Here is a 13,386-nt window from a genome sequence, read left to right as displayed (position 1 = left end):
ACACATTCTAAGCTCGTGTAGGTGAACGCGTACCATGCTTGTATGAGTGAAATATGACAGGTTGACTGTTCGCGTTTTTGGCAGGCGGTAACTGAGAGGGGGTGGGCAGCGCTTTCAGCGGGGAGCGGAAGTGGCCATACTGTATGATAGTACTCTTTATTATACTGTGGTATTGGTAGGTATCAAATAGAATGGATATGGAGGATTATTGCTATAGTGAAACCTGTATTTACTGATATCTCTCGACCTAGGGTATTTAAACCTACTCGTGACCTACATACTCGTTAGTTTTGACAATTCCACCCACATCCTAAGGGCCGGTTCCATCAAACCGTCTGTCACCGTCAAAGCGTTCGTTAAATTTTATTGTATGGGAAGTTTCATAGACGTCTGCTGCGTGACGATGATGTGTCTGTCAAATGGGGCTGATGCAACTGGCCCTAAGCCTCAGTGTCGTCATCGTGTCGCTATCTAACTGAAATCTACTGAAAGAGCATCTAATAATTTTCTTGTTGTTTCCGAAGTACCTATGTCTTTTTCTCAGACTTTATGTCTTATACGGAGTTATATTATAGTTGACTACTTATACAATACGATGTTTCCATTTTTATCATCATGGGTTGAAGAGGTTACACTTTGGTGTTCTAAAATGGAAGTGATAGGTGTAAATGTAATATGGTCTCGGAAAAGTTCACATTTTTCATGTTACTTCAGTCAACCTTAGTTTTATTTGTAATGGCACTGACTGAATAAAGAGCATAATTAGAGTTAAATGAAGCTAAATTGGCGACCATTTTGTTGGTCCCTCATAATTTTATAGCATTTTGACATTTAAAATAACAATTGTACGGGAGGAGCTATCAAAATCGTTGTTAACTTAACGTGAATTTAATTTCCGTGAATTCATAAGACTAGCCTTTTAATGACTATATGAACTCTCATAGTCACACACGATCTGCCAGGCAGGCAATTATGGTCGCGCGATAAATGATAAAACATCTGGCCGTCCCTATCGCACTTACTAATAGTGCGATAGGAACGGCCTGATATTTTATCGTCTATCGCGCGACCATGCTACCTGTGCAGGGGACTGATTTTTGAATCTCGAACGCATGAATTCGCCGTTCGAAAGTCTGTGGAAAACGACGTAAGGCCGTTTTCACATTATCCGATCCGATATCGGATGTCGGAAGGATTTCAATAGAAAAAATCCAAGATGGCGCCTGTAATGTAAGGGATGTCGGTCCGACATCCGATATCGGATCGGATAATGTGAAAACGCACTTATGCTACAACTTTCGAACGGCAAATTCATGAGTTCGAAATTCAATAATCGGTCCCCAGATAAACAACTCAGAAAATTTCAACAATAAATCAAGTTAATCTAAGATATTGACACTAAAAATCCACTTGAACGTCTTCAAACCCTCAAACGTTCATTCCGTTGTCACGAAGTCATGATTCATTGCACTTAACTTGTTTACAAATAGACAATTGAGATATTTCAGATCGGGGGATGGTCCTTTGATCTTGTCGGGATTGCTCGCGAGCCTGGCTAACAAGCGATAGATGGGCAGGGGTCACTCTAAATATAGGGAAAGGGGGGTCTAATATAACATAATTAGGCTTAGTATTAGTTTTTATTGAATTTGAAATTCGTGAAAGATCAGCTCTAAATACGATATGGATCGGATTTTCACAAAGTGACCTTTTTAGCTTAAAAAGAAACATCACTTTTGATATAAACATAATAAAACGATATGAATCGGAATGTCCAACGTGACGTATTTGCTTGAAAAAACACTACTTTTGATAAAATATAAACTTTACATAATATCCGATCGTGATCCGATCCAATGTCGTCTAAAGCGATTTTTGACGTATCATCATCCTCCTTGCGTTATCCCGGCATTTACCACGGCTCATGGGAACCTGGGGTCCGCTTTGACAATTAATCCCAAGATTTGGCGTAGGCACTAGTTTTACGAAATTGACTGCCATCTGACCTTCCAACCCAAAGGGTAACAGGCCTTATTGGAATTAGTCAAGTATTGAAATTTTTGACGTATACGTCGGGATATTTTAGAGATATTTTACAAATTTCCTTTTTAACATCACGAAAGGCTCAAGATTTAGCGTTTATATTCTTAGCCACATTCGTATTGTCCAGCATTTAGATTTATTAAATGTACCAAAGAAAATAAGGAAGCAAACCCAACAAATTAATTCATCTGTAAATAGCCGTGTCGTTTCCGATCTGTCATAAGTTATAATAATGCATTTGTTGTGAGTTGAGGGCTCTACCGCGATTTGTAGAGCTGTAAATCAAACGTGTAGAGAACACGTGGCGGCCTACCGCGCGACTGACAGGACTTATAACACTTGGAGAAAGAGCCCATTTACACGATACAAGAACTCGCATACGAGTTTCATTACAATATAAGTAAAGTTAGTTTTCAAACATTCTTTCGGTTGGAAAGTCGAAATAATCTAACGCTATGCCCCTATAGTCAGAATAACACATACAATTAACTTAAAATTAAATTTTATAACCCTAAAAGACTAAAACTAACACAACTAGGTTATAATTAAATATAAAAAGCCTCACTCAGATCCCCAACACACACACACACACACATACATAACACATACATAATTTTGTTAAAAATAATCTTCATAATATCAGCGTCCATGACGATAAAGAATACTACATGGAGAATCAATCGTCCCCTACACTATGCGTCGATCCGACTGCAATATATAAGTACCTACTAAATACTACTACAAACACCTACAGGCATCTTCGACTAGTTTCCTCAGTTTGGCAAAAATCATTTAAGTATTAGCTTTCTTCCCGCGGGTGTCGTAGAAGTCGACTGTGGATATGAGTTAAATTGTGGCGTAGGCGAGAGGCCGGCAACCTGTCACTGCAATGTTACAATTTTGATTTCTTTCAACCCCTTTTTGCCAAGAGTGGCACTGAAACTTGAGTAGTTCATGTGCTCTGCCTACTCCTTTATGGGATACAGGCTTTATTATATGTATGCATTTGAGTATAAAACACAACCTAACCATTAACCATTTATAGACGGGGACGCGACACATGCTCCATTTGTTACAATTCACGTGGATACGAGTAGCATACTCACGCCTACATAAGTCTAATTAATAGTTAACTAGACATCAATTTTAATATTTGTAATCAATATTTTAAGAATGAATATTCTATAAATAATAATAAATAAATATTGGGGACACCTTACACAGATTAACTTTGCCCCAAACTAAGCAAAGCTTGTACTATGGGTGCTAAGCGACGATATACATACTTAAATAGATAATAAATATATATTTATACATATGTTATATACATAGAAAACATCCATGACAAATATCTGTGCTCATCCCACAAATAAATGCCCTTACCGGGATTCGAACCCAGGACCGCGGCTCAGCAGGCAGGGTCACTACCGACAGGAATGACGAATATAAGAGGAAGCCTGAAAATTAATTGGAAAGAAAAGCACTGATAGTAGAAAAAGTAAGAGGGAATCGCCTAGCATAGAACGGTCATGTGATGCGAAGGCACGGAAGCCGAGGAAAAGATGGATGAAATGTGTGAGGTATGAAACCAAAGCAAATTCATGATGGGATGAATGAATGACGGGCGATATCGATGTATGGAAGAGGAAGATATTCTGTTTATAACTACACCATCACCTTAGTGATGTCGGAAGGATTTCAAAGGTAAAAATCAAAGATGGCGGCTCCAATGTACGGGATATCGGTCCTACATCCGATATCGGATCGGATAATGTGAAAACGCACTTAAGGGCTGATTTTTTTTACCCTTACTGATAATGCATTGCGCAGGCGGCGCTTCGATTTGTAGGGGCGTAAATCAAACGTGTCGCCGTTACCAACACACGTGTGCCAATGAGCAGGGTTGTCAGCGAAAATGTTTTATTGTTATATTACAGTTATAACCCATCTTTTTAGTTATTTCTTCAGAAAAATAGTGCATAACGATGCAAGTGCGGAAAAAAGTGTTCCTTTTGGCACGTGTATCGCACGAAGTTTTTCATTACAGATGGCGCTCTGAAGTTTGGAAATTACCAAAATGAACCACTTTGCGCACTACCTTTTTCATGAGATAGGGGGCAAACGAGCATACATGCCGCCTGATGGTAAGAGATCACTGCTGCCCATGGACACCCGAAAAACCAGAAGTGTTGGAGGTGCGTTGCCGGCCTTTAGATGGCAACTGAAGTAGCGCGGGCAAAGAGCTGTACCTACTGAAAATGAAGATTGAAATGGCAGCCCTGCAGGTAACGGTGCGCGGGCGCCGTGGATTTATAGCGCTCAATCAATGCGGATTTATAGGCGAGGAAGCGACACCAGCTCCTTTTGTTACTCACACGCTATTTTAGTCATCTCTAATTGCTCTTCACGTTGGAGATTCCGACTAAGTTAACTCTGCACTGACTTTGACAGAACATATATGCATTTTATTAGAAATTAACATTAGTGATCCCCGCACTATTTATAGCGCCTAGCATAGCCTAGTTTGATGTATCGTTGTATATTTATTTTATTAGATTAATGTGTACATTTAGAAGTTTCATGATTGGAATGTCTAAGTAACCTTAATACAATTTGCGATAGTCAAACAAGAAAATTAATAATTTTTTATAGTCTTTTTTTTCCCTGCATGCAAACGGCCACATAATATTTATGTGTATAAGTATGTATCTCTACTCTAAGTATCAAATATGTACATATTTTAAAAATCCGTCTGTGTTCACAAAAAAAGAAACTTAAGTTAGGCTCGTCTTTGACGGGAGATCAGAAGAACTCTTTGCATTAATTATTTTCTACATTAATCCAAACCACAATCATAAAGTTTTATTTGCGTTCGTTTTTATGCACCGTCGACTTTTCATCGCCTCGTAACTATCACAGCGAATTTATTACGCGCACAAAACTTATACTGTCTTTAGAACAAGTATAAAAGATCACATGTCCTCATAATGACAACTACAACGTTGTAACAATGGGATAAAGACTTATTTAGAGTGGTTTAATGTTTGCAGCTACCACATCTGTTTGCGATGTGAGTTCTTATGCGAAGTATTGCGAACGACTTCTGTTTACGTAAATCGTTAAAGGAGCAAAGAATTGAGCTGTGAACTTTAGTTTTTTAACCAAATTCACTCATTACAATTTTTTTAATTATAGGGGACCGATTTTTGAATTTCGAACGCACGATTTCACCATTCGAAAGTCTGTGGAACACGGCGAAATTTCGTAATAAGTTCACGAAACAGAGTGGTCGAAATTCAAAAATTGGTGCTATGGTTCTACAACAATGTAGTCAAATTTATATATTTTTATAAATATTGTAAATAATACTTAACCATCTACGCGAACGCATCCACTCTAAATCTAAATCATCGCTCGTACTTCAAAGCACTAATCCGCTTATTACAAACGTTTCAAAATTAAAATAAGAACAACAAACAAAAGCCCACCAACGGTTTATTTAGCTTCGCCGTTACTCATATAGACGTTTATCTCGGTCCCATATTGAATTTTATTTCAGCCACGCATTGATACGTTTTAAAAACAAACAATTTTGAAATTAGAACAGTTTTGGACTTATGAAAACAATGAAAGCTGAACGCGATTTTACAAGGATTAGTTGTCAAAATATTTATGTTGACTTGACCGCTCTTTTCGATTAGTTTTCATATTTTGTAACAGTTGAAAAATTATAATTTAAATATGAGTAGAGGTAGTTCCACTTCAATATCTCTTCCAGGAGTTTTAATACGTTATTCAATAGCGTTAAATTCACGGGGTTTCCGTGTATGGAGAAAGTGAACAGCGCAGCTTTTAGTTCCTGGCTTTGATTCTTTCAAGCAGGAAGAAAAAGCCGTTACCCAAAAAGGTGATGTAGAAACGAAAACTTTTTTTGATAACCATTTTCTTAAAATACGTAATCACTGTATAATCACTGTAATCAGAGATAGTATTTAAGCTGGTTTACCTACTGAAGATCGAGCAAAACCGTCAAAATTAAACGACCGCCCAAGACACAGTCGTTCAATGTTCCAAACCTAAATGGTCATATGTCACTAACTATTTTATAATGACTTACGACATTTTGCTTCTACAATACCTGCCGTTTGTTTAAGTAAACGTGTAATACCTACACACTCTGTTTCATATTTTCTTGAACACTTAAAATAGATGCTTAGGCGTGAGAATTTTTAATGGAACGTAAGTAATTGGTTACTTATTTTAAGTAGGAGGTAAGTTTACCAAGTCAACGTTTATTTATTGGTATTACGTATTAGTCATTATGTTTTGTATTTTGCCTATAAAGGCTATTAAAAAGGTTTTAAATAAATAAGTCTATTCTAACTTCATAAACTTCCCATTTGCGAATCTAACCGAATGGATCTACAAGTATAAATTAAAGAGTGAGGTTTTAAAACGAAGTTGATGAACTGTCTTTATGCCTTTTACTTTAATATTATAAAAATCGAATGAAAGAGTTATATTGCAATATGTATGAAATATGAAAAAAAATCCTAAAACAATAGTAATATAAATTAAGTATATATTACAGCTGTACTAAATAGAAATGCCTACAGTCATTAGGTATAGGAATCAATATGGATTTTCCCCGATTTTTCGATGTTCATGCACGGTCAGGGTGCTTTGGGATCATAGGAACCACTATGTTGGCAGCACTGAAAATAAGTGTGTTGTTGTAAAACATTAAATTAAGCGCTTCCGAACGTGTTGTTCCGGTCAGTACCTACATAACTTAGACAGACAAAGAATAACCACAAAATTAAAATTTTGAAAAAACCCCCGACTGCGACATAGCGGACCGATTTTCATGAAACATAGCTAAGAACACTCCCGACTAACTCAGCTTTCAAACAAAAAAAACTAAATCGAAATCGGTTCATCCGTTCGGGAGCTATGATGCCACAGACAGACACACACACAGACAAACAGACAGACAGACAGACAGACAGACAGACAGACAGACAGACGGACAGACAGACAGACAGACAGACAGACACGTCAAACTTATAACACCCCTTCGTTTTTGCGTCGGGGGTTAAAAAATAGAATACGCGCTCGGTACCATCTACCTTACGTCAAAAATTGACAAAAAGCATTTTGTATTTTGAAGTGGTAGAAAATTCAAAATACTTGTACTTACTAAAAAGTATTTCAAATAAAATACAAAATAGTTTTCGATAAAAGTATTTAAAATACCAAATACAAAATAGGTATCTGCGTGTTCATATGAATAAAAATTAGAGTAGTATTAGATGCCTACTTTTATTGGTATTAACATCTTTTAATAATTATTGTGAAAGTAGTTAATACGTTTATTTGTTGATACACACAATTTATTTATAAATAACAGTTCGCATTCTACATACATTAGCAATGGCGCTTCTATCATCAGGCACTTTATTATATCCGTCTTATTACTTAGGTGCAGTGACTGCAAAATTATTGAAACTCTTCCACAGAGAATGTCATTGATCAAATCGAAGCTACTAATCGCTAACATTGCCAAGCTGTAACATCCCTCTAATGTTCCCATCGTGTAACTGCATTCCCAACGGCTGTGTTCCAAATTCAAACATGAGATTCCAAACGAATCGTTCCCGTCAAATCGTGCTGTTCAGTTCGAAAACAGAACATCAAGGAGTCGCCGTTCAAAACCAATGTCACTCTCACACACTCTCAAGTTGTTAAGGACTTTGAAGTTGCAGTTATGCTGGTTTTTAGAATGCTCGACTCAGCAAGGTTACGGAATGCACAGCAAGCAGATATGTCCGACAGCGTACCTCCACTCGATGACGGACTGATCGCTCTAATCGACTCCGCTCGAACCAGAGAGAAATCTTTTTTTCCAAATCTATTTTTGAACGTTTCAAGATTGCAACTTTTTGCGTTCTTAAAAAGTTTTGTCGTAATGAATAATGGTACAAAATGTGACGATAAGATAAGGCCACGTGTAAAAGTGACGAAGTCTGCATTACGTCGCTTTTTGTATGTATGGGAATGGGTTCCGGGTTCAAGAGTAGAAACATTCATTTTAACCAGTTGGGACAGACGAGTTAAAAAGTTTTAGAACACACATATTGAACTATAAACATAAAAATACTTGCTCTTGACAAGAGCTTCTTTTCTTCTTCTTAATTACATATAATTATTTTTTTCGTCGTTAATGATTTCAGAAACAACCACCTCTGAGGTCGTGGGTGGCCCAACAATGAGTCAGCTAAAATTAAGAATGCCGCCCAAGAATTTTTGTGTAGAGACTAGAGGTCGCTGAAAACTTTCAATATAGAGTCTACACTGATAAAACAACCTGCTTGCCTAGCGAGAAGCCAACTGAAAATAACATAATGCATGGAAATGATTATGGCACTTTTTATTCTTCATTGCAATTTTTTTAATCGGTGCTTGTCTACGATAGGCTAGTTTCCTATACTTAAAATAAAATATTTTATGCAGTGCACGAAATATGGACAGTAGTTATTTTTAAACATAATTTCTATTTAATAAGTCAAAAAGAAAGATATAAAGTAAATGAATTGACCGTGACGTCACTCCTCAGTTGTTCATAGTAATTCCATATTAGCAAATCGTTTTGACAGTTCGTAAAAAGAAGCTGATTTGACTAGTAGGAAACTAGCCTATTGTCAACTAAGGCCCTCTGCGGAGACAAGACTATTCAAAACAATAAACTAAAATTGTCTAAAACATCAAAACGCCTGACGGGCAGCTAACGAGTTAGTATAGAGTAATTATACACTGTCTGTTACTCTGGCATCTTTACAAATTGCACAGATCCCTCGCAGTCAAGTGTCGTACATGTTACTCTGTTTCATGCTAAATATTTGAGGCGACGGGGTGATTGAGATGCCACTTGAGTTGTTTTTTAGCGTTTAAGGGGAAATTGAGGTTGAAATTTGCTACCAACAATATTTATATGCACATTTCAAGACGCTCAGTTTTGAGTGTGACAAACTTACAGATATTTAACTAGATACGTATAATAACAGGTTTACAACGAAATTTTACTATTTTAATTTTGTACAATGATTAATGAAACAGCAATTAGGTATTACAATATAATTTATCTAACAACTGATAATACGCGTGTAGTCGTGTACCTGCCCAAAAAAACATGTACCTTAAAATGGAATCCAAAAAGTACAAGAGATTTTCAGCAACTTATTTAAAATTTTACAAGCACTTACTTTTATTGACAGCTGTTAAATTATCCTTTTTCCGAGTGCTCGATAATGTCTTGTCATAAAACATTTTACGCATGCGCCTGACAGATAGTGACAAAATATGTGCAGGCGCAGATGTTCAGCTATCTATTAATTTTGACTTTTTAGGGTTCCGTAGTCAACTAGGAACCCTTATAGTTTCGCCATGTCTGTCTGTCCGTCCGTCCGTCCGTCCGTCCTTCCGTCCGTCCGTCCGTCCGTCCGTCCGTCCGTCCGTCCGTCCGTCCGTCCGTCCGTCCGCGGATAATCTCAATAACCGTTAGCACTAGAAAGCTGAAATTTGGTACCAATATGTATTTCAATCACGCCGACAAAGTGCAAAAATAAAAAATGGAAAGAAATGTTTTATTAGGGTACCTCCCCTACATGTAAAGTGGGGGCTGATATTTTTTTTCATTCCAACCCCAACGTGTGATATATTGTTGGATAGGTATTTAAAAATGAATAAGGGTTTGCTAAGATAGTTTTTTGATAATATTAGTATTTTCGGAAATAATCGCTCCTAAAGGAAAAAAGTGCGTCGTCCCCCCCTCTAACTTTTGAACCATATGTTTAAAAAATATGAAAAAAATCACAAAAGTAGAACTTTATAAAGACTTTCTAGGAAAATTGTTTTGAACTTGATAGGTTCAGTAGTTTTTGAGAAAAATACGGAAAACTACGGAACCCTACACTGAGCGTGGCCCGACACGCTCTTGGCCGGTTTTTTGTGTTAAAGGGCAGACATACTTTTTGCTTCTAAAAGGAATAGGTAACAGAAAATATTCCGCGCAAGGACGAAGTAGATAACCCCTTGACAAGATAATATTTCCCGCAGTTTCATGTACATATCTATATGAAATTTTAGTTTATTTGTCGAAATACGTATAAGTACTGAAATAGGTAGCAATAACTATCATTTTCTGACGATAGGATAGGACCTACTTTTTTAAATAATCGTAGCAAAGTGTTTAAATATGATTTTGTACGTAAATTGTTAACTAAAATTCTGATACATTCTGGCCTTCAGCACCTACGAGAGTACCATTGAAATACATTTTAACATTTTGCCCAGGGGGTATATTTGTATGGCCAACCTGGTCTCCAGGGGGGATCATGACCCCCATGACAGCCCCCCCTGGATCCGCGCATGGACGTACTTTAAGGTTTCAATCCGTTCGAAAGCATTAGAAAGCTGTAGGTAAGTAAATTACCTGCCTTAAATGTATAAAATGTATAAGTATTCCCTCAAAACATTGTAATAAAATGTAGAATTCTCCAGTAAACTGTAGCACAAAAACCGGGGTCACATGTCAATGGGGATTGATGACCGGCGGCCGGGGTGGCATTTTTTTGGGTAATTAGCCGGCGAAAAAACGCCACTTAAGAATACAACACAATGTTTTCAATACTTTGGTGTCGTATTTTAGTTCTGTTACTTCTGTTTGTAATGAATGTTTGTTCAGTGTCAAGATCAATACCTATTTAATTATACCTACGCTGAAAGAAAAGCGTATTAATATAATATTTTACTTATTATACTGAATATTAACGAACATAGTTTTTATGTCATTCATATCAGCCTTGAAATAAATAATAAGGTAATAAATAAATATTATAGGACGTTCTTCTTACACAGATTGACTGAGTCCCACGGTAAGCTCAAGATGGATTGTATTGTGGGTACCTACTCAGACAACGATATATATAATACTAGCTTTTGCCCGCAGCTTCGCTCGCGTTAGAAAGAGACAAAAAGTAGCCCATATCACTCTCCATCCCATCCGTCGCTCCATTTTGCCGTGAAAGACGAACAAACAAACAGACACACACACATTCCCATTGATAATATTAGTAAGTACGGATAAGTACAAATATCCGCGTGCTCATCACCTAAAAAATGCCTTTACCGGGATTCGAACCCGGACACCATTCTTTGCGGCACAGTCAAATACATTGTTTTGGCCATATTTAATGTTTCTTTCCCATAGTAACTACATAAGAGTAGGTCGAGTGCGAGTATCTTGGGGCTGTGGGACTCGTCAGTCGTCCGTCGTCGCCGGCCCGCCGCGCTGACGGACAGATTGTTATGAATGAACGCGGGAACGCAACTACGACGGTTTTTTAAAGGATTTCGAAAAGTGGGATGACCTTAATTCGTTTTCTGTGTCTATACAAGATTAATGTACCAGGGTGCGTAGCCAAATGGCACAAACGCTCACGAAACGAAACGCTCGTAGATATCTATCTCTATCGCTCGTGCGTATTGGCGCGACAGAGCCAGACTACCTTTCGTGGCGTTTCGTTTTCGTTTCGCGTCGCAGAAATGCCATTCGGCTACGGCACAGGATATTTATTTATTTAAACTTTATTGCACAACAAAGAAACATGTACAAATGGCGGACTTAATGCCAAATATATTAAATATATTTGTTTTGACGCTAAAGATCTAAGCATTAAGTAAAAGTTGGTTGACTATCTCAATGTATGAACGTTTTTTTGGAAAACAAAAAGTTTTAACTGCGAAAAAATACCTTATTGATATTATTAACAATTCCAATCGGATAAAAATACTAGTTATCTTCAAAAGTTGTTACAATATCCTAAAACAAAAAGAAAACGAAAATTAACCACAGAAAAACGGTAAAAAGTAGTCTGTCTTAAGCGACACGCGGGACATTCAGTCGTCAAAATAAATAAATAAATATAAATATTAATATAGGACATTCTTACACAAATTGTCTGAGTCCCACGGTAAGCTCAAGATGGCTGGTTGTCAATTGTTGATAGAGAAAGAACATGTTTCGGTTCACTATTAAGTTTTCACCCTGTATAGTTAAAATATTCAGTTTTAGTACGACTCAAAGCACTAAAGGTTAAGGTCTCAAATGGAAAAGAGGTCTACGCCGTAGAGAACCCGCCGTAGCCGTAGCACTTCGTAGCAAACAAGAACGATATAATACTGACTGACAAAGCCCATACAAAAAAGCGTACCCCTGTAATGTATGGGCTTTTTAGGTTTAAAACTAGATGGCGCTGTTCGCAGCCTGGAAGTGACCAAAATCATATTTTCCTCAAATATTTTTGCGTGTTTTTATTATGTATGACATATTTCTTTATTTTAATATCATATCATGCCAATACACATTTTGAAAAAAATTAATTTGTAGCCATCATCAATGTAGTAATGAAAGAATAGGTGGCGCTAAAAATCGAGGTACCTACGATTCTTAGTATGAACATTGTAAATAATCCGTGGTAGGTAGCACACAAAACTTTATTGTTCTGTTAGTTCCACTAAATTCAACAAGATGTTATAGCGACATGATTTTAGTTTCACATAATTATGAGATAAGCGGATTCAAAAATGTTGTAATTACCTTTGGTCTTTAACTTCAAGCAGTAAACACTGGAATGATGGATACCGACAGTCGTTTTGATGTCACAATTTTAAATTGTATATCTCACACAATAATTTAGTACTTAAAGAAATAAAAATCGCGTTTGGTAAATAATCTTTGAACAAAAACCTCTTTCAAGATTGGGAAATGCATGTTATTCACGGTAGAGGACATCGTTAAAGTATTTAGAACTAAACAACTGAAATAGCCTATAAGACAACCCGCCAAATCCACTGCTTGATATCTAAAATCAGCCTCAAAGCTTCATCACCGTCACTCAACTTAGACAGAAATAAGTCACAGACAACAATAGGAAAGCTAAAGCACTACACTAGGTCACTGACCGTCGATCTGCCTCTGCTGCCACTCTCCACGCCACTCCTGTCCCTCCATCAGAGCATAAAACCGATTATTTTTTCAACGCGACACAATAAATCAGTTTTCTGCGCGTTAATCTGTGCGCGAACGCAGGCGGCGCTGCGCGCGAGTTGAACGCTTCTGTCGTCGGCGCGTGCGCCGCCCAAGAACGCCCATCGCACCCTTAACTGTCAAAACGACCCATCTACACTCCCCCTACCCGTAAAGTTACAACCCAATCATGTAGGCGCTAAAGTAAATTTTTAAACAGCGTGAAACTTGTAGATAGGTTAATTTTGTGAATGGGG

The 13,386-nt window shown here is 37.3% G+C and overlaps 1 protein-coding gene across 3 annotated transcripts in view; it reads right to left on the bottom strand.

Moving 5' to 3' along the window:
- The window catches only part of LOC125236610 (T-box transcription factor TBX1-like), a 36,985-nt gene extending 23,782 nt beyond the window's left edge, over positions 1 to 13,203 (bottom strand). For all 3 annotated transcript variants that reach the window (XM_048143473.1, XM_048143472.1, XM_048143474.1), the window contains exon 1: positions 13,066 to 13,203. In XM_048143473.1, coding sequence (XP_047999430.1) covers positions 13,066 to 13,114 — 49 coding nt within the window. In that variant the 5' untranslated portion in view covers positions 13,115 to 13,203. The remainder of the gene's footprint in view (positions 1 to 13,065) is intronic.
- Positions 13,204 to 13,386: the final 183 nt, after the last annotated feature.

This window comes from Leguminivora glycinivorella, chromosome 19 (assembly GCF_023078275.1).
Source record: "Leguminivora glycinivorella isolate SPB_JAAS2020 chromosome 19, LegGlyc_1.1, whole genome shotgun sequence".
Taxonomy (NCBI): domain Eukaryota; kingdom Metazoa; phylum Arthropoda; class Insecta; order Lepidoptera; family Tortricidae; genus Leguminivora; species Leguminivora glycinivorella.
The sequence above is the reverse complement of the archived record's forward strand: the minus strand, read 5'-3'. Positions and strand labels throughout refer to the sequence as shown.